The following is a 21,395-nucleotide window of genomic DNA, read 5'->3' as shown; positions in this document are numbered from 1 at the left end:
AGGCAGGAAAATCGAAGAAAAAACCGACGTATTCGCTTTAATAATCGTGGCTTAAACGACGACGCTAAAACGAATAGTTATCGGCGCTTAACGAAATCGAACGGAACGTACTCGAGCGTTAACGCGTTTAACGACGAAAAACTAAATACCGTTGGCGATTCGACGGCGCGAGTAATACGTCTTTGGCCCGAGTTCGACCGTTCGATCCGGGGTCGGACCCGGAAACGACGACGGCGAAAGAAATTTCGTCCGGAATTCGCGTGGGCCGCGCGACGTAGTCGAACGATAACGAACGAAATATCAAAAATCTATTTTAATCGAACGATAAAACGGTCGTGCGAAAAATTGCATTTGTCTTCGAGATACGAAAATATAAGAAGACGGCGGGACCCGGGCACGGTTATATCTCGTCCGCCACCCGGTAAGTTCGATTTAACTTTTATAATATTAAATTCGAATTCGTTTTGTGAGAATAATTTTTATTTTTAAGACGGTTCGACTCCGAAGATGAAGTGGACGATCGTTCTCCTCGGCGTAAGAAATTATCGAAACTATCGACGGTTACGAATACGGTTAACGTTACCCGCGCGGCCTAACCTAACCTACTCTAATAAATTACCGTAATTATTGGCCACCGAAGTATTAGGTCGGAACGCGCGCCCCCGCCCCGTCGGCTACCGCGGGTAACGTTAACCGGAAATATTTTATATCGAATTTTCACCACCCGTTGCTTCTTTGACAGATCGCCGTGTTTCTTATTTACGTAAAAGGTATTTAATTTAAACTTTGCCGCTATTTAGATATAAATTTCTAAAAATTAGATATTCGTACTCGTCTTTGCAATTTCAAGCCGAAACCGAATGCGAAAAACACCGAAAGAGAGAACGGGATCACGAAGCCATAGGATTGGTCGTCCCGGAATGCGACGAAAATGGCGATTACCAAGGACTCCAGTGTCACAAGGATCACAGTTTTTGTCAGTGTTGGGACAAGAAGGGTCGTCCCCTGACTTCGCCGTCCAGAAAAATCAAAGCTTGCGAATGTGTCAGGGATAAAGCTTCTGCGGAAAAAGATAGTAAGAACTCCGTTCGTTTTAAAATAGCGTATACTTAGAACGAGTCCCGAAGATTTTCTATATTTCTTTACAGATTTGATAGGTTCTTACGTCCCTCAGTGTAGAGTCGACGGTACTTACGAACGAAAGCAATGTTGGGCCAGCACCGGAGCTTGTTGGTGCGTCGATAAAGACGGCAACAAACTTACGAAAGAAACGAGAAATAAAATCGAATGCGAAGAATAGTTATTATTTGTATTTCGAACACGAGTTTCTTAACAAATTTATAACGCAGACCGTACTTAAAATATCCGGTAGTTTATGATTCGCGGAATGTGCGAAAAATGCATTTTTGAAATTACTTTTATAATTGTACAATACTTAAATAAAGTCGAACGATTGTAGATTGTAAATAACCTTCGAGTGTGTCATTTGTATCGCGAGACCGGTTCGAAATTACCATCGTAAGGCGTATAAAGTCGGTGGTCGTTCCCGTCTTCTTCGTTCGCTAACCCGATTCGACCCTCGATATCTCCGGTCGTAAATCGAATTTTAAAATTCGGCTTTCGTCACGACGCGTCATTTTGCACATTTTCATCGAGTCGGTCGAAACAATACTTTGCAAAACGTTTCGGTTTTTTCAATTCGAGTCGCTGCCGAAAAAGCTCGCTCTGTTCGCTCGACGGGCTTCCGTAAACCGCGAACATTATAAGCCCAATCGCAGAAATTAGTTTAATTTCACCAGCCCGCTATTGGACTAGTGTAAACGGACCTTTTAGTGCTTCTAGCGGTAAGAGGTGATCCTATATACGTTAACGTATTATACATTGCACGCTGTTTATTACGTAAGTTCGAGAAAGTTTTAGAAGAAATGTAAAAATTCACCGCTCGCGCGGAGTGACGAGTCGCCGTAATGTACCCGTCCCGATCCGACGTCAATTAGCCAGCCGCCACCCGGCTTCGGTCACGGACCGAGTTCTTCTCCGCTGTAAAATCTTTATTCCGCGCCTTGTCTTTTTACTTACCTGTTATAACGTATAAAAAGATAGACACGCGTGTCTGTCTTTTTACGTGTTATAATAGGTAAGTAAATCCCCGACGTTTCCCGATTTGTCTAAAAGCGGGGACGAGTCGTTTTCTCAAAGGATGGCTTCGGCAATTCGGAATAAATGAAATTTCGATACCGGAGATGCGACGATAAATCGCAATGCGTCGCCAGAAGAGTCCCTCCCTACGGGTCGGGCCCCGATCCAAGTACGGAATGCGGAAGAAACTCGGAAAAGGACACGGTTTTACGATAATTATCGGGAAATTTTAACAGCGGTTTTCGCAAGTTTTCCACAAATAACTAGGAGCGATTATTTTTGGTCACATCGTCGCAATGCCGGGCTGCAATTTTAAATCTCTCTTAAAATATCCGATACTCGTAAAACAGTACTTACATTTAGTCTCGTAGGCTTTATAAAGATATAAAGACATTATAATCGGTACGGCCGTGCCTTCCGATGTCGTGGTTAATAAGTAAAAGTTACATCGGGTCGAATAGAAAGTTTCAATGCGGGTGTCCGAAATAAACGCGTGATTTAATTATAACAGTTGCGAAATTTAACGCATCGTTCTTCGTTTTAGAATGTTTAGTTTAAACGAAACGTTACTAGTTGAAAGTAAACGTCGAGCGGTTTCGAATTACGTTTGTCTTAATGCCGACGATCGTACTCACGCGACAAAAAAGACGTAAATAGTCCGGAAAGTGTTTTCGTAATTCGTCCGAGATCGAAGCGAATTCGAAATTGGTTTGCCCCCGTACGTCGTACTTTTCCCGTTAGCGACAAAGTCGTGCCGGTCATTATCTAACTCCTTTCCGGGGAAACGGTTCGAATTAAAATAACGCGACTTCCGGTTTGCGTCGGAAGTTCGTATACGGTTAATCGGGCTCCCGCCCCGAAGTTTCCATATCCGGTCTCGTCTCGATCAAATCGAAAACTCGATAGACGTGCCTTTACGAAACGGAGAAAAATTAATAAGAGATTACATAAATTGAAAAAAATCGTTTACGAGAAGTTGATATAACATTAAAATATATACAATAAAATGGGCAAAAAATAAACTGCCGAGTTATTCGCGAAATGGCGTCGACCGTCACTTATAAACGTAGGCGAGGAATTTTAAAAAGTCGTTAATCCAGTAGCGGATAATTCGAAATTATCTGATAATAATCCGTGGCGGTAGTATTCTGCCAAGCAAAAATTGTCTGGCGCCGAAGGCTCCGAATGTCTTACGCGGTGTCTTTTGGAAAACTTTAGGTATATTGTATTGTACGGAACGAATACTAGGCCTACTTCGTTACACGACAGGCGTCTTGTGTTTCGTAACATACGTGACTGATATATTTTCTCGCACCTAAAAACTAGGTTTCTCATTCTCAAAGCGTACGTAGCTTCTACGAACTGTACGTATACGGTAGGTAGGTTACGTGTCTGGAAAATAAATATTAAATGCGCTGGCAAGAATCGTCGTCGATGTCGATTTTGTTCGATACATTTTAACACCACTCGGTATAGTCACGCGCGATATCATTTTCGGACTGATTAAAGTACTGTACATTCGTAAATAAATCGGAAGCGTAAAGAAACGCGCTCTATTACAAAATGAAGAGACGGCGTATATCATTTTTTATCGTCCGAATTTACTCCGGCTTCGTAACTGGCAGATTGACAAACTTCGTCGCCCCCTCGGCCATCCGCGCGAGGTATAACCGGATTAGCGAGAGTAGAGATAGAAATCCAGATTTTGTAACGGTTTAGTTACTTCCGCGCCACCCGTACTTTAATGCATAACGGTATCTGCAGCCGTTTTCATTTCCTGCGTTAATAATTGTAAAAAAAAAAATTATTTGAATATTTGCTAAATTAGAAAATTTATGTAATAATATTCGTTTAATAAAAGTGATAAAATATTATCATTGATAAGTAAAGAGGCCAAGGACGTGGAAGAAAACATCTGAGTAATTAAGATACGTGGCGTGACTAGTTGCGACCGCGGAGATCGTTCGCATTTTAATAATTAGATTCGAGATATTTTTGATTTTGTAATAATAAAATCGATTCGTACAACTTTGCCGTTATTTCGATATCGTTGGTTTATATCCGAGCGTTAGTGACAATAGAACGAGAACAACTCTAATCCGATCAATACGGCTTTGCTTTTACAGTAACACCTTGACGAACTACCCGTTTTCTCTCTCGCTTCGTAAAATAAGGGATCGCGCGATTGGGCATCGAGTAGCGGATCGAGAAGTTTGTAGGACTCTAGGCTACTTTTGGCCGCTTGAAAATAATTTTGACTACATTTCTACTAATTCGCTTTACTTTTTATAAACCTATCTGGAGAGCTGCCGGCTTGTCACCCGACACGTGCCATTTATCCGCAGTTTATTTGTATTATTATCGATTAATAATTAACGAAAATAGAATCGCGTACACGTAACAGCATTCCGTTCGCTTAATAAATTACATCGGTTACGCGGCATTTGACACACTGTACGGAAATATGTACAGTAATACCTCGGTTATCGTCGGTATTGGTTTTCGTCGATTGCCTCGGATTTCGTCGGCGTGCCCGAGTGACCTCGCCGCTAATTTTGCGAAAACGAAGAGCGACCCACTCGTTTTCCGGCTCGGTGCGGCGTTATTTCTCGTTCCGTAAGCGTTACCCCGCCACGGCCTACCGTCGGCCGACGGTTCCGTTCCCCGAACACCGGGAGTTCGGTCGCGGGTACGCGCTCGGCCGGGACGGGCTGGTCGCGCGGACTTTTCCGGGTTTTCTCCACGTCCGTAACGCCCGAATAGGGGCCAGTTACCCTTAAACGGACCTCCCGGAAGACATTATTTCCCGCGACACGACCGTCATAATCGCGTACAACTACCACTACGTGACAATTACGTCACGCTTTACCACGGGGCGATATAGGCTAGAAACTCGTGTCCGACTAACTTCTACGAGACGAGACATTACCCCGCGCGTCTAGCCAAACAATTCCATCGCTTTCCATTAAATTAGTCTTTCTATATTGATTTCTTATCGCTTTTAATATTTAACGCTATATTAATTCCGTATAAAATGTGTTTTTGGTACGTATTTTGGAGTGTGTAGAGCGAATTAATTGGATTTGCATCGATTCGTACGGAAATAATTGCCTGGGTTTTCGTCGGTTTCGGACGGATTATCGACGAAAAGCGACGTATCGCTGTAAATCTCGGATCTTTCGAAATTCGAAAATTTCGGACTAACGAGGATTTTCTGTCAATGGTTTTTATTAAGAATTAAAATTGAAAGCAGGATTATGGAAAATTCCGGGTGACCGAGTTTAATACTCAGTAATCCGGAATTTCGATACTCTCCCTAAAAGTAGCCATTACCCGCAATCCTTTTGTAATAATCTGATATGGCAAAATTCCGCCGATCGATATTTTTTTGGACACGCGATAATTGCGAATAAGCTCGACTAGTATATTAAACACTGTGTACTTTTAAAAACTGCTGGAAGAAGAGGATTCGGTATGGATCAGAAACTGGAAATTTTATACCAGGACTGGTCGTTCACCATCTGGCTGTCCCATTTGGTCGTTCACCATCCGGCCTCGGCCTGGGACAGGCCGAGGTCGGATGGTGAACGACCGGTTCCGAAAATTCTGGTCCTGGCTCGCTAAAAACGGCCATCTTAGCGTCCACGGGGAGGAAAGAGTTAAAGAAGAGAAAAAGGAAAAAACAAAGGAATTGGTGACGAAAACCCGGATATATTATTTATTATTATTATTATTATTATTATTATTATTATTATTATTCATTCATTCATTCATTCATTCATTCTGCCTTCGAGATGGAAAGAGTAAAATAATAATAATTATAAATTTGCTATGCGTATTATTTCAAAACACTGTAGATTTTCATAAGCGCTATGTCTATACGCCTTCTTAACTGTTTTCTGTACAAAGAGTAATTTTCTCGTATCCGCGCAATGATCGAAATCCCGTTTGCGAACTCTTAACGCATAATTCATATTTTTGGTTTTTAGTTCGATCGGCATCGACACGAAATATCCGACCCGAATTTTTCGTATTGTAATTACAAAAAAATCACAAGAGTACACGAATTTTATCCACCACCCGGAACCCGGTGTTTGTCACGCACCGTCTCAATTTCACGTATCGCGGATGGGCCTAATTATATTGGAATCGACCTTTATTGACGAGGATTCGATACCGGATTCCATCGAGATCGATATATTACAGAATACGGGGCTGGAAGTTCGGTAAATAGCCAGATAACATTAGCGAAAGATATACGCCGATCGGCTATATTAACATCGGCGGATGGTAAACCGCGTGTCCGTAAATTCGTTCTTTAAAAATAGGTCGTAGTACACCGGAGTCGGCTAACGTTAAAGCGGGATCGATAGCGACCGACTTTACGCCATCGAATCGAAATACCTTTAAACGCAACGAAATTCCGACTCGAATTCGAACCCGGATTATACAAGCGATTTTAATAACAAATAAATACATTCGCGCGCATCTGATTAAAATAATAATTTGACATTATTTGTTTTATTGGAGACGTACTATTTTGCTGTCCGAAAATTGTGAACGGCTGATAATTTTCATTTTTCCCGATTCGATTCGTCGACTAACGCGGCAGATGTTTTACTTTACACGGGCGTAACTGTTTCGATAAAACGAAGATTAAAAAAGCAAGGTCTGAGAACGAAACTGGTGCGTACGAGATAAATTTTTCCTATAAAATTGCGCGGCAGCGTATGTCGTTCTCTCGCATCGACAGCAGAATTATATCGATAATCGAGTAAAAGTAAAGACAGTTTTATCTTTCATTTTATACGCATAAAATTTTGTAAATATAATTTTAGGATGAAAACCTTTGTCGCTTTCCTCGTGAGTTCACCGTTTATCGTATTTAAATAACAATTATTACTATTAAAGTTCATTTTAATATTTTTAATTTTCAAAAATATAATTTGTGATTTTTCTATATTTTAGTGCTTGGCCGCCGTTTTAGGTAGAGCTTTATCCGACAAAAGTACGTCGATCGTTTCCGCATTTACTTAACTACGGTCGCTTTTTCCGGGCTTAATTTTACTTGAATATTTCAGCCGCCTGTCAGATTTCGAGAGAGAAAGCTTTAGAAGAGAACAGTCTAGTCAAAATTGTGCCGGAATGTGACGAAAACGGAGAATACGCGCCCAAACAATGCTTTCCCGGTAATAAATTTTGCCAGTGCGTCAGAAAAGACGGAAGCGCCATCGTCGAGATGTCGGCTATCGTCAAACACTGCGAATGTATGAGAGCTCGCGATCTGGCCGTCAGTCGTCGTAAGTACAGTTTTCTACGTTTTGCGGCCGGCTTTAATCGCTTATACTAAACGACATTTATTTCTAGATCTAATAGGAAACTACAGACCTCAGTGCGAGAAAGACGGTACCTACAGTCGTACTCAGTGCTGGGGATCCGTCGGTAGTTGCTGGTGCGTCGACGAACGCGGCAACAAATTATTAGACAAAAACGCTATGGACTGTTAATTTACATTTACGCAAATCGTTACTTAAATGTAAATAATGTTGTAAATCCTTAAATTATACATTAAAATATGTTAACGCATTGTGCCGTGTATATTAAAAGGATTTTTAAAGACTATAACTGCGTTATAACTCTTACGTAATCGTAACCGATTAATTACGAAATACTATTTTTAGTGGTTCGGCCATAACTAGATATTATTTTTACCGGTCTCGACAGTTTAGATTAACCTTAAAACCGTCGATTTCACTAAAAACGTCGATTTTTAAGGTATTTAATTTCTTTTTATTCGGACTCAAACTAAGGTCGAATGTGACCGAGTCGTTTATCTCGACTTTTAAGACGAATCGACGAGTTAAAATCGGGGCTGTGGAGTCGGAGTGGCCAAAAATCCCCCGACTCCGACTCCTTTTTACTTTCCCAACTCGTTACGTATATAAAAAACAAAAAAGTATTTGAATCGCGTCACACTCGACTCTCCGACCTAAAAAATGTCAAATAAAGGGAAAAATTCGCGCTGGAGTCTAATTTAATTTCTTTATTCTGTTCCGAACTATTAAACGATATCTCGAAACGAGTATTAAGTTTAAGAAACAAAATTTGGCGCAGTAGCGTGTGTATAAAAGGTGTTAATGCTATTAAACTTTGGTTCTTTATTAAAGGTCGACGGGGTACGGACGTAGAAGGAGTCGCGCGTCGCATCTCCGGCGTGGTCGGACTTAATGAATATTTTACTCGTTATTAGCATTGGCAATCTTATAATATAATCCAGATGGGTTAATAATAATAATGATAAGCTCGGATTTCGAACGGTTAAGAGTCGAAATTTGGTACACAGTTACCGTACATCGTAAGAATGCGCACTAAGAAGGAATTCTTCGAAATTCCTTTCTCAGGAGGTAAAGAGGGAGAAAGTTAAGGATTACCCCGAAGAACTCCGTTTCTACCGTACTATTTTAGACGCGGTATTTTGCGTTTTTGCGAAAAATCGAACATACCTTTAGACTAAAGTGACCGGATATTTAGGTTGAAATGTCGGAAGCTTTTGGACTGCGGGAGCTAAAAATGGGGTGGACCTCCGACATACATATATATTATAATAATAACTAATTCATTAATAAATAATTTAGTAGAAAAATATATAAATACATAAATGAACTTAAAAATAATTCTTTATAGAAAAAAAATTGTTTTTTTTTTTCCACAACTCGACGGCGCCGTTGGTATATCTGTCGTAGTATGCCTAGAACGGCCACTAGAGGCGCCTCTAGAAATTATTTAAATTAATAATAAATTCGGTAAACACGTGTTTTCTTCTGGATCCAAGATGGCGTACAGGTTTTGGTGCGACGTTTGAATCGTAAGGAGATTCGAGTGCTAGACTTGTGCTTTTTGGTTTCTTTCATACTTTGGTTTTTTGGGAGATTTTGGTGGCTTTTCGACTGTTTGGTGTTTGCTCTTTCCCAGGCAGTGATTTCTTCCTGGTGGCTGGTGTCCCGAGTGGCGACTTCGGCATCGGAAAAAGATTTCCGGAATAAAAATTTTTCCCAGCTTTCTCCCAGGTGGTAGTGCGATTCACGGGTATAATCAGCGTGGACTGCTCCATGGCTTCGGAGGCGTCCTCGCCCCCCGCGCATTCGCCTCCGGCCCCCGGAGTCAAGCCCGGGGGACCCGCTCTCTCGGGACTGCGGTTTTTGGCTCCTTTCGTGGAGGCGGATAAACTTCGCTCTATTCGGCCGTCCCTCCCATCGGACTTCTTGTTCTAAATTTTCCTGGAGGGCCAGGGCTCCCTTTGTCGGTTACGTCCGGCCGAGCTACACGCCGCACTCCGGACGCGGTTCTCACGCCCGGAGCTCATCGAAGATGTTCGTTATTCCAGGAGTGGGCTTCTCCTGTTGAAAACAAGAGACTTCTCCACCGCCCAAACGGCTCTCGCTCTGACGTCTCTTGGGAATTTGCCGGTGCGGGGCAGGTTTGCCCCGGAATGCTCCCAGACGGCGTATCTCTTGAGAGGAATGGATGTCTCGCTAACCGCGTCCGAGATTTACGAACTGCTCGTGGAGGCCACGTTGCCTGTTGTCGAGGTGCACCGCTTCACGCGGAAAGACATCGACCGGGCAGAGGTGGCCCCTAGTTTACTTCTCCGTTGCCAGTGCGGACCCGATCGAGTCGGTGAAACTGTACTATCAGCGGTCTTGCAACGAGCGATTCTATCCCAAGCCCAGATTCTGTGGGCGCTGCCTTACTTTCGGCCACGCTCCGGCTTCTTGCCGTGGGCGCCGTCGTTGCCTAAACTGCGGGGAGGACCACGACCCCGCGGGGTGCTCGCGCCCGGCGGAGAAGTGCGTTCGCTGCAGGGGCCCTCACCGGGTGGACTCGTCCAACTGCCTGGCATACCTTTCGGAAGCGCGGCTACTCAAATTGAGTGTTATCCACCGCTGCTCGCATGCGGAGGCTAAGCGTCTCCGGCCTGCGGAGCAATCATCCTATGCCCAGGTGGTGGCAAAGCCTAAACCCCTCCAGGTTCCGAAGGCCAAGAGTGGACCCGGCAGTAGGGTAGAGACTACCCATGAGGCCGACCAAGCACGGGGCTCGGACCACCAAACCCTGACCCGGCGAATCGCCCGGCTGGAAGCGGCCATTGACTCGCTACGGGCAGAACTCCGAGAAATTAGATCAGAATTTCGGTCTACCTCTCCCACTAGGGAATCGGAACTCCTTCCCCCCGAGGACGACTTGCCACAACCCCAGCAATTGCCTACCCCCCAGGCTCAAAAATGTCCACCGCAGCAGGAGGAACGCCCAACGCTCTCTGGCCCGCCTAGAAAGAAAAAAGGTAATAAACAGAGGAAGGCGGCCCCAAAGGCAACTTCCGATTCAGACGGGCCAGCATCAGACATGGACCTTTCCTTCCCGCCTGGCCCAACCTGGACGGTATCGTTGGAAGACTTTGGCTCTGCCAACCCGGCGGAAAAGGTAAAACTTCGTCACTGTCAGTCAGCACAATCGGCACATAATGCCTAGTCCGGCCCAATTCAATTCGGCCCTTCGCATCGTTCACTGGAATGCATAAGGCCTATGTGCAAAGAAGGACCTTCTTTTGGCGAAACCATGGCTCCGCGGGGTAGATGTCCTCTTAATTTAGGAGACGTGGCTTGTCCCGTCAGTCTCCTTCTCCCTCCCTGGGTTCACCATTTTCCGGTGTGACCGACCCAATTCCCGCGGCGGCGGTCTTTTAGCGGCGGTGGCGACAGCCATTCCCGCATGCCTCCTTCTGGTCAACCCGGGAATCGCAGGCCTGGAGACCCAGGAGCTCAGGATTTTTCTCCCAAGGGGCCCTTTTTCCGTCGTGAACGTCTATGCCCCTCAAGGCGTTCAGCCGGACATGGATCTAGACACCATGCTTCGGGACATCATGCTTTCGCCCTCAGATCATTTGCGGCGATTGGAACGCGCACCATCCCTACTGGGACGATGGCTGCATCCGCCCTGATACGGCGGGACGCGCGCTCTTCGATTGGTTTTCAACGGCAGACCTTTGTTGCCTGAACTTGAGAGTTCCTACCCGGTTCAGCGCCTCTAGCGCTTCAGCGCTCGACTTATCATTTTGCTCTCCGGACTTGCTCGGCTCGACTACTTGGGACGTCCTCTCAAACACCCTATCAAGCGATCATGCCCCAGTCTCTCTAACCATTACTGCTCTAGCACCCCGGCAGGGGCCTCGGGTACGTTTTCGCTGTAGTACTGACTGGTCCAGCTTCCCCACCTGGCTTGAGAACTCCATTTCATCATTGGCCCACCGCCCCCCTTCGTACTCCCAGTTCGCCGGCCTGCTTCGGGAGGCTGTGGAGGACTGTTTGGTGTGGCGCGCCCCTCCTCCCCCTGGGTCCCCACCTTGGTGGATTCCGGCGTGTAGCCTCCTTCGGGCAAAGAAACAAAGGGCATTTCGTAAAGCCCGCCAATCTGCTTCCTTGACCCTTTGGACCCGCTACAAACATCTCAGTGCCCTGCTCCGCCGGCAGTCTCGACAAGCACGTCGGGAGTGGTGGGGCCGACTCTGTTCCTCCCCTCCTTCTCTGTCCACGATCTATAGGATTTTTTGCCGCCTCCGCACGCCCGTGGACGCGCCGTCTCACCTCATTTTGCGGACGACAGAAGAGATCACTTTGCCAGCCCAGCAAGCAGAGGCGCTGGCCACCTACTTTGGTCGGAACCGCCCATCGAGCGCGTTCGCCCCAATCACAGCGTACCACAGCGACCAGCTAACCCTAGAGGACGGCCCGTTCTGTCCAGCGGAGTTGCTTCGGGCCCTTCGAGGCCTTCGCCCAACCACTCCGGGCCCGGACTGCATTCAGGCCCAGACCATTCGTGCATTCCTTTCGTCCGGCCTTGCAGCCCTCCTGGTGGCCTTGAACAGAGCATGGTTGGCGGGGACATGCCCCCAGGAGTGGAAGTTAGCCCATATAATTCCTATTCGCAAACCGGGCCGCCCGGCGACTAATTGCGCCTCCTATCGGCCAATTTCGCTAACTTCCCATATGGCCAAGCTCTTCGAGTGAATGGTTCTGCACCGTTTCCCTCTTTCTGCGGCTAGTTCCTCCTTTTTCCACCCACACCACTTTGGGTTCTTGCCCTATAGGGGCGCCGAGGAAGCTTTGCTCCTCCTTCACCATCAGGTCGCAGTGGCTCGGGCCCAACGAAAGTGGGTTTTTATGTTGGCCCTCGACTTGGAGGGGGCCTACGACTCGGTCAGCCAGCAGGGCCTCCTGGCCAAGATCCGGTCTTATGGCATCGGGGGCAGGTTTCTTTCTTGGCTCAAAGCGTTTCTACTAGACCGCCAATTCCAGGTTCGCTGGCGATGGTTTTCTCTCCCATCCCCGCCCTTTTCGGCAAGGGATCCCTCAGGGGAGTGTACTGGCCCCGTTCCTGTTTACCTTATATATGGCCGATATCTGGAGGGCTATTCCACCGGATGTTTCGGTGATAGTATATGCCGACGACATCTTTCTTCTCTCTGCCAGCTCGAGCCCTACCAGGGCCCACGCCCACGCCCAACAAGCTTTAGACCACTTGGAACATTGGGCGTCGGGGTGGAGCATGTCCTTTTCTGCGACCAAGAGCGCGTCAATGGACTTTTTGGCCAAAACCAATCGCTCACCTTTAGCTTTCACCCTCAGTTCGGGGACCATCCCCCAGCAAAGGGTAGTCCGGGTCTTGGGCCTCTAACTCTCACAAACTTTCACCTGGGACAACCATGCCCAATTTCTCCGGACCAAACTTACGCGGTCCTGCTCTTACTTAAAGTACTTTGCTTCCCGCCAAAATGGGGCTCGGACCGCCGACCTCTTGCGCCTTGTCTACTCGGTGCTACGCCCAATGGCGGAATTTGGCGCCCCGCTCCTGGAGGGGGCTCCGCCCTCCAGCATTAGCCGTATGGAGCGCCCATTACACGAGGCCCTTCGTACCGCGCTGGGGGTCCCCAAATCGACCCCCCCCTGATCTCCCTCTACACGGAAACAGGGTATATTCCGCTTCAGCTTCGCCTTCGCCATAGAGCGATAGCGCATGCGGTAACCCACTTGTCTCGGGGTCCATTAAGCCCTCTGTTCCACCTTTTCCAGGCGGCTCCCAGTCCGGCCTTTTACCATTGGCGCCGTTTTCAGTCTCCTTACGTCGACCAAGTCTTCACCCATTTCGCTAACGAGAGTCTCCCGGTCGCCAGCCTTTACCGTCAGAATTTCCACCCCCCGTGTGCAGATCGGGTCCGGCCCAAGGTCCACCTCAATGAGTGGTCCGCAGCGGGTGCAGACCACGCCGAGGGCTTGAAAAGCCGTTACTCCGAGCTCCACGCTAAACTACGGTACGACAGGTACTGCATCGGTACCGATGCATCGAAAACTACTCTCGGGACTCAGATCGGCATCGTCATTTCAAATGATGGTATCCGGAAGACTTGGCGCCTCCGCGACGCCTGCAGCGTTTTTACGGCAGAAGCAATCGGGATTCAGCGAGCGTTGACGATCGCCTCCCAACATAATCGCCCGACTGTAATCTTTTCAGACAGCCGCTCAGTTCTGCAGGCAATCGCGAACGTCTCTTTTTCTTCGACGGCCATCATCTCAGATATCGCATCTACGGTCAGCAGGTTTACTGCCCCCGTGGACCTCGTCTGGATCCCGGGACATTCGGGCATTCGGATTAACGAAGCGGCCGATAGGGCAGCCAGCCACGCCGATCTTACCGGCTCCCGGCGCCGCTCCCCGACCCCGAGAGAATTACGACGGCTCGACAGGGACAAGATCGTGCTCGCTCTCACCGACAATTGGTCGGCAGCTCTCCGGCACAAGGGGAGGAAACACTTTTGGCCGTTCTCCCCTCGGCCCTACCGTCTGGCCTCCTCGCGCCGTGCGGAATCGCTTTTGGCGAGGCTACGTACAAATACGGCGCCTCTTCAATCTTTTCTTTTTTCACGTCACCTTAGCCGCTCTCCGGACTGCCAGCACTGCGGGCAGGAGGAATCCCTCGACCACTTTTGGCCGGTGTGTCCGGCGTACGACGAGGCCCGTCGGGAGTCGGGCCAAGCCCTCTCTTTGGACCCGCACCAAATTCGTCACCTCAGCCAACTTTACCGGCCACACGCGGGCATAGACCCGCGCCACCACATCTCAGCCCTCGAGCGGTACATATATAAGACTGGCCGCTTCGCCTAGCCACCAGGCGGCGCATCGGAAGAAAAGCCGACAACGGCCACACCTTCCAATATAAACCCGCGAACAAGAACAAGAACAAGAACATAAAAATAAATTCGGTATATTATTATTGCGATAGGGTTTATTATTGAATTATCGATACGAGTTTATTATTTATACCACGGAACGACACCGTCGCTGCTAAAACGCCCACTAGGGGACGTCCCGGGCTACTAGTAGTAAAAGAAAACGACGACTTTGCGCTCTCGACAACTACCGAATATGTCGAAAATGTTACGTGACCAAATGCGGGACACTCTCCGGGACGGCGTTCGATGCGGGACTAACGACCCAAATCCGGGACGTCCGGTCATCTTACTTTAGACCCGCGTAAAAATTCTCTAATTAGTCTCGGAAGGGAGAGGACCTAATTCTTGCACCCGGCGAAAACGGGTAAATCGGCTATAATCTAAATATCTTAATCTTCGTTATCGTTACTTTTTGCGCCAGCAACATCTGGCTCATCGCTAGTTTTTTTTTTTTTTTTTTTTTTTTTTTTTTTAGTATAAAAACTGGTCTCTACCGTCAAAATTTAGCTTTAGTTCTAATACGAGTACAGATAGAAAAGGAAATCTTACAAAATTTGAAGACGATATTTGCTATTCACTGGAAATAATAATTCGCATCGACCACTCTCGAGTTTGGATGTTAAAACGGCGATACCGCACTATCCAGACCTTATCCAAAATACGGCATCGATTGTCACGGCATCGTCACCGACCGAGTTTCGGCAGAGCGTTTATTTTCCGCTCTTAAAATTATTAAATACGATTTAAGAGCTTCGGCCAATGCCGACTTAATAGAAGCGAGTTTTTTGTAAGGAGTGATTCGGTTTATAAGAGAGACGAAAAATAATAAATTAATCAACGTGGAAAAATAGCAATCTCTGAAAAATAAGCCACCCTCCAACCAGAGCGTTGTATTTCTCATTCTTAACTTTAATGTATCCGTATACTTATATATTACCATACGGTCTAGCATTCGTACATACAGGAAAAGAAACCGAATCTTTTGCGTATCTCGACATTTCGAGGTGCCCCGAGTCCACGAAATGCAAAAATTTCGGGTGGGATCATTTTTCGAACGATGGTTAAACTTTTCCTCCGGTATATATAACGGCCAGAAAAGTAAAGATTATCCTATTGACTCGTTACTAGGAGGAATATTTTAGCTTTGGAATAAAAAAGTTTCTACGTTCTATTTTTATTATAACTATATTTATCGACGTTAATATTCCGAGGTCGCGTGACGACGTCGTAAGTCGTCCGCCCCGGTCGGAGTCGGAGTCGTGTAAAAATCTACCGACTCCGCAGCCCCGGTTAAAATGTAATGCCGTAATCTAACTCCGTCGATATTCGTTTCTGACCTCGTTCGATTCGCTGTCGTAACGATTGTTATTTGTTACGTATTTACCGATTAAAACGAACAATTTCACCTATTTAAATCTCTCTCGCATCCGGCGTGTGAATTTTCGGCCTTGTCTTATTCTCTATACAACAAACCGGTTTTCTATCGACTTCGATCCGCTTTTTTGCTTAAGCTGACGATTATTAAAATTTTATATCGCGACGTCGATTTTTTTCTAACCGTTGATGTTTAAGTATAAATCTTCGTGTTAATTCGTAGAAAACATTCTCTCCGCGTTACTCAATATTAATATTTCCATTAATTCTGCCTCTTTTTCTTTCATTTCTGTCGTTCGCGTTGCTCGGATTAGAGATGTCCAGGTTTTATCTAGTGATTGTATTAATAATTTAATTAAACATCGATCCTTCGCAATATACTACGGCGGCATTGTTTAAAATTTAAATTAATTTAATACAATTAAAACGGAGGTGGCGAACCTATGGCACGCGTGCCCAAAGTGGCACGTCGGAGAAATCGTCCGGCACGTAACGTATTATGCCATTTCGGTTTATCGTCTTTTTCGATCGGCTTCTTTATATTTACTCTAATTACAGCATATTATTTTATTTATTTAAATATAGTTTTTTAAAACTCTTTTCGCCCCGTGGGCACTAAGAGGGCTCTTTTATCTAGCGAGCCCGCAATGGGACGGCCGGTAGTGAGGAACGAATCACCACCCGGAAATTTTTTGGGGCTTTTTCGGTCCGTCCGGATTTGGTCTAGGATCCGCGAGAGCGATAAGATACCGCTTTGACCGCTCGGCCATTCGGCCGAATTTAAATATAGTTACTCCGAGTCCGAAACTTCCGCACGCGTAAACATTTTTAAACACAAGTACGCTTAATACGCTCGCTATGTGGCACGCGGGCTCAAAAATATTCGCCATCCCCGAATTAAAACGTAGAATTAATTTAAGCACTATTTTTCCGCCTATTTTCAATCATTAATACATTTATAAGGATAGTCAGAAGTCGCTTAATACCCTTATAAAATAGCACCGAGTTGGGCGCGGGAATTTTGACGCGATAGAAACACGTGCCGTATGTCGACACACATAAAATGCTCGTCCCTAAGTATAGCTAAATATAATATGTTTTTATAGTGACAAAAGTTTCTCCGCCCAACTTAGTTCTACTTTACGAGGGTATTAAAGGACTTTCGACCGACCCCGTAGATTTCGGCCGGACGATCCGGTGGCCAACAACGGTTTAGAATCTTGCAAAGTTACGCGAGTCTCTTAATAAAGTCTTTCGGAACTTCGACTTACTAACTGGAAGTTATTCGCTCTCGCCTTGGCTTCCTTCTCTCGAAAACCGTGTCGCTTATTTTAACAGGTTTTTTTAATATACGGTCTACATTCCTCCAACTATATTTGTATTAGGATAATATTAGAGGTCGAAAACGTTAGTGTAATAAATAAATTTTCGCTCGCCAAACATTAGGCGGTACGGTGATCTGATCCGTTTTAGTCTCTTTGTCGAGAAAGCCGCGGATATATTTGTATTCGTTTTCCACCATTTATTACTAATAGACGATCGCTCGTTTAATGCCCCTTCGTTCATTGTCGCAGTCGTCGAAAACGTTCTTCGTCTTAAGTACGATACTTAAAAAACTTTTATACATTCACACTTTAATTTTTACGCTTTTATCATTTAAAGAATACATTATTCCTTTATAAACGCCATCTTTACTTAACACAGATACCGTATTCGATTAAAGCCATTTCGATTTTACGCGGTAGCGCGGTAGAATTAATTAACCGCGTTAATCGAGGGATACCTCCACGATAGTCGATTATACGGTCGGGCAGCAAAATTTTCTTCGATACGGTATAGAAGACAATTTTGGAAACGACCGCGCAGTCGCGGCTAAAACACTTTACGATCGAGCCGAGTGTATATACACGTAGTTTCGCGTAGAAGACGTCGGACCCGACCCTAGGTGCCAGAGGTGGGCGAGCGAGAAGTCGGCGGGAGCCGAAATGTAGGTTTTGCAAAACGCCCGGCAGCCGCAGTTCCGTACCGTCGCGGCGGATAGTACGGTAAGGCCGGGAAGGATAGCGCTTTCGGCAAGAGCCGCGCGTAACTCAAAGAGAGCCACGCGCGGCTCTCGGAGCCGCATTTGCCCACGCCCGCTATACGATATAATATATAATAGGGCCGGTTTGTCTCTAAATATCGGCAGCGTATTCGAACGGCTTAACGAATGTCGCAATCTTGTCAACGTCGAATGTTATCGCATTCCGATAAACAAAACACCGTACGTTTACCGAACTTTCGTACGCTTAATGAGGTGGAATTTTCTTATTTTAGTCGATCGAATACAAAACTTAATAAATTATAAATAAAAGTCGAATCGAAAGGTATCGTCACGTAAATATTAAAATATAATAAAGTAACCGATATACAGTAATAAAAGCTAATAGTTAATACGGGTTAAGTCACGCTTAAGACCGAAGTTGCGGAGACGATTTAAAAAACCCAATACCGCATTTATAAATTTACTAGTAAAAGTACAATCGAGTTACTTTTATATATAAATTAGATTAAACGAAAACAAAGAATTAAATTATATTTCTTCTAACGACAGCGATAAGATTTTAAAAATACAAGAAAGACGTATCGGAATCGACCGTACGCGCTACGATACGTCTAAAAACGTCGAAAGGGTAAAGTCGAAATACATTCGTACACCTACTTTGAAAGCGCTTCTGTCGAAAATATGTCGAGTAATTAAAATTCTTGTAAAGATTCGTACAAACGAACGAGAATTAAAAAACATATTTGACATTTTAGTTGTCGAAAGTATCGGAATCGAGAAAAACCAACGGCGAACGACATAAACTAGGCGAGTTATTGAAAATAAAGTTATCGAATTTTTAAGCGTGTCGAATAAGGTCTCCGAAAGTTAGGCGATCGAGAAATTTTGCAGTTTGTCACGCGGAAGCCGGGCAAGCGCCGCTTCCCCGGTATTTTCCAAAATATAAATGCGTATCGAGCGATTATTTTCTTAATTTCACCTACTTTCGATTATTTAAAACGAATATTTTACGATAACCGCATTATTACAAATTCTTTTACTACGGGTGATGGCTATCGTAGGCCTAGATTCCGACCTAAATTCGTACGCGCCTATTCCCACGCGCGTACGAATTTGTCGAACGCGAAACGGCTTCCGAGGCCAAAATATTCGAACGGCGTAAAGAAGCGGCGGGCAAACTATTTTCGCCCCCGGATAGACGGTAGACGTAGACTTTTTTTAACCGCCAACGTAGTTAAAGCGAAATTCTTTCTGGGATTCGCGCTTACGTTTCCGCTTTTTAGTAAAAAAATATCGTTCCGTTTTTATAAATAATATAATTTCGTTTGGCTATTTTACCGGTACCCGATACTCGTCGAAGGAAAGCCCGATATTTTTTTGTCGTCGAATACATTTCTCGGAATTTGGCCACCCCGAAAAACTTTCTCGTCGCCCCCGGGAGGGTGACGAGAAAGCTTCGCCGCTTTATACCGGTTGGCGCGCCGCCGGTATAAAGCGGCCGGATTACGACGGGCAGCGGCGTAAGCGCTTTACGGAGCTCCGACCTCCGGCGGTTTAGCCGGTGGACGCTACACCCCAAAATACGGTGTAACGCTTCCGACGATTCCGTCACCGGTAGGCGCCGCTATCCGACTAAGCGCGACGTTTTAAGATTTAAAATGTAAAGAATGTTTTACGTACCTTCCTTTACAAAGCTATATTTAATTATTATTATATCGACAGATCTTTAGAATTTTTGTCACTTTTACGCGTTAATAATTTTAAATATTACCGACGACGATTTTCCCGAGCGAGTTTTAATTCTTTAAATTAAGTGAATTTGTCGATATATCTAAATTACGTAGCCCATCGCGATATTATATCGGTGTCCGGACCGTATCCACGAGTAACTCTTAGACGTAAAAAGTATTATAATTAATAACGATCCGGACGAAGACGTACTAAAAGAATTATACGATTTAATATCGTTAATTTTAACGCTACCGTCTACCGGTGGGTGTGTCGAGCGCGGTTTCGACCGCCGAGCCGACCAGCCGATTCGTACGCTGGCCGGAAACGGTCGGTCGCGTCGCTTTCGATAGATAAAGGGCTGGCAAATACTCGGACGGAATCGACCGGCGGCCGTTTTTGTGACTTTGCGGAAAAATGGCCGAATAGAGCTAGTTTACGAAAAGCGATAAAAACCGGTCGTTATATCTTCGTTTCCCGTCCGTCGTCTATTTTACCAGTACAATAAACGAGCCGTTTGTTTTCGTCGTCGAACGTCGCGGAGCGCTTTTAATTTGTTTATCGAACCGGAAGAATGTCGTCTTCGGTCGCTTTTGCCGACGTTTTTTGTTCGATATTTAACTTGTCGAATTTATGTAATTGTTTTTTAATCTACAGAAATTTGTAGTCGGCAATTTCTAATATCCTCGAAACGAATTATATTTGTTTAGTAAAAGCGATAAATTATCGCGGATCGATAACGAAAGAGACGAAGGACGCGAAAGAAAACACCTGAGTAATTAAGATATTGGGAAAAAAGTTATCGCCCGAGACTTACCTTTATATAAAAGTCCGCCAGATATTTCTCCGTATCCGTCGTTCGAAGGTCGGTTAATCGACATTTAGTTACGATTAATTTTAAGATATAAATTTAAAATAACTTTTCCCGAATTAACCGTATTGTATTAATGTGTTTATTAAAGACATTGTTAATGAAATTTTGAATATTTTTAGCCATTACTTTCCCGTCTAGATTTAAATGTAATAATTTTCCGTAGGTTTCGACCGGTAATTCCGCTCGACCATGAAGTTAATAAGTTTTCTCGTGAGTATTTTTTATTACGTTTGACCGTAACGCGAGTAATAATTAGCTACGTTTTTGCAAATACTGAACGTTTTTACCTCGCAGTTTGTAATCGTCGTCGTCGTCGTGTTCTGCCAAAGGTAAGTCTATAATTTTTTACGTTTTTAATTTTTTATCGTAAGCCTTTCCGTCGTTTTTCCGTAGTTTATAAATTTTTCTGTTGTTTTTAACGCGTTTTAAATATTTTAAGCGGAAACCGAATGCGAAAAACATAGAAAGAGAGAACAAGAACACGACGCTATAGGATTAGTCGTCCCGGAATGCGACGAAAACGGCGATTACAAAGGACTCCAGTGTCACAAGGATCATACGTTTTGTCAATGTTGGGATAAAAAGGGTCACGCTTTGACCGCTCCCTCTAGGGATATCAAAGCGTGCGAATGCCCGAGAGCCAAAGCCGAGGCGGAAAGAAATGGTACCGATAGAAAAATTACCCAAACGCGAAAGCGTTAACCGGTTTATCGAATTAATTATTAAATGTTTTTTAGCTTGGAGTGGCGATTATATACCGCAATGCCGAAAGGACGGTACCTACGAAAGAAAACAATGTTGGGAATGGAAGAAACTATGTTGGTGCGTCGATAAGGACGGAAAGGAGCTGACCGAAAAAACCAAAGACGACGTAACTTGCGAAGAATAACGTCGATTACCGTAAACATTTATTGATTTACAAAGTAAATAATAAAAGCGTTACGTAATTGTAC

General features: G+C 45.1%; 4 protein-coding genes across 4 annotated transcripts; all 4 read left to right on the top strand.

The window, feature by feature from the left end:
• The first annotated feature begins 496 nt into the window (after nucleotides 1-496).
• LOC136974461 (U20-hexatoxin-Hi1a-like) lies at nucleotides 497-1,434 on the top strand. Its single transcript, XM_067269371.1, has 4 exons — nucleotides 497-534; nucleotides 743-770; nucleotides 851-1,075; nucleotides 1,149-1,434. The coding sequence occupies exons 1-4, from the start codon at nucleotides 508-510 to the stop codon at nucleotides 1,298-1,300; spliced, it is 432 nt and encodes a 143-aa protein (XP_067125472.1). The 5' UTR covers nucleotides 497-507; the 3' UTR covers nucleotides 1,301-1,434.
• Nucleotides 1,435-6,886: 5,452 nt separating this feature from the next.
• Nucleotides 6,887-7,764, top strand: LOC136974460 (U20-hexatoxin-Hi1a-like). The gene is made up of 5 exons (XM_067269370.1): nucleotides 6,887-6,919; nucleotides 6,978-7,002; nucleotides 7,108-7,147; nucleotides 7,221-7,439; nucleotides 7,507-7,764. Exons 2-5 carry the CDS (start codon nucleotides 6,979-6,981, stop codon nucleotides 7,644-7,646), a joined length of 423 nt encoding a protein of 140 aa, XP_067125471.1. The 5' UTR covers nucleotides 6,887-6,919; nucleotide 6,978; the 3' UTR covers nucleotides 7,647-7,764.
• A 4,592-nt stretch (nucleotides 7,765-12,356) lies between these two features.
• LOC136974488 (uncharacterized) lies at nucleotides 12,357-14,354 on the top strand. The gene is given in 3 exon segments (XM_067269398.1): nucleotides 12,357-12,496; nucleotides 12,498-12,846; nucleotides 13,266-14,354. Coding segments are annotated over 3 exon segments (1,578 nt in total).
• Nucleotides 14,355-18,521: 4,167 nt separating this feature from the next.
• LOC136974487 (U24-ctenitoxin-Pn1a-like) lies at nucleotides 18,522-21,362 on the top strand. Its single transcript, XM_067269397.1, has 3 exons — nucleotides 18,522-18,528; nucleotides 20,882-21,106; nucleotides 21,180-21,362. The coding sequence occupies exons 1-3, from the start codon at nucleotides 18,522-18,524 to the stop codon at nucleotides 21,329-21,331; spliced, it is 384 nt and encodes a 127-aa protein (XP_067125498.1). The 3' UTR covers nucleotides 21,332-21,362.
• The last annotated feature ends 33 nt before the right edge of the window (nucleotides 21,363-21,395 follow it).

This window comes from Centruroides vittatus, unplaced genomic scaffold (genome assembly GCF_030686945.1).
Source record: "Centruroides vittatus isolate TY-2023 unplaced genomic scaffold, ASM3068694v2 contig_349, whole genome shotgun sequence".
In the NCBI taxonomy this organism is placed as follows: Eukaryota; Metazoa; Arthropoda; class Arachnida; order Scorpiones; family Buthidae; genus Centruroides; species Centruroides vittatus.
The sequence above is the reverse complement of the archived record's forward strand: the minus strand, read 5'-3'. Positions and strand labels throughout refer to the sequence as shown.

Coding starts and splice junctions, on each gene's coding strand:
- LOC136974461 (XM_067269371.1), top strand. CDS start 508: ATGAAGTGGACGATCGTTCTCCTCGGC. Junction 771..850: donor GTTTCTTATTTACGTAAAAG/GTATTTAATTTA, acceptor TGCAATTTCAAG/CCGAAACCGAATGCGAAAAA. Junction 1,076..1,148: donor AGCTTCTGCGGAAAAAGATA/GTAAGAACTCCG, acceptor ATTTCTTTACAG/ATTTGATAGGTTCTTACGTC.
- LOC136974460 (XM_067269370.1), top strand. CDS start 6,979: ATGAAAACCTTTGTCGCTTTCCTC. Junction 7,003..7,107: donor AAACCTTTGTCGCTTTCCTC/GTGAGTTCACCG, acceptor TCTATATTTTAG/TGCTTGGCCGCCGTTTTAGG. Junction 7,148..7,220: donor TAGAGCTTTATCCGACAAAA/GTACGTCGATCG, acceptor TGAATATTTCAG/CCGCCTGTCAGATTTCGAGA.
- LOC136974487 (XM_067269397.1), top strand. Junction 21,107..21,179: donor AGCCGAGGCGGAAAGAAATG/GTACCGATAGAA, acceptor AATGTTTTTTAG/CTTGGAGTGGCGATTATATA.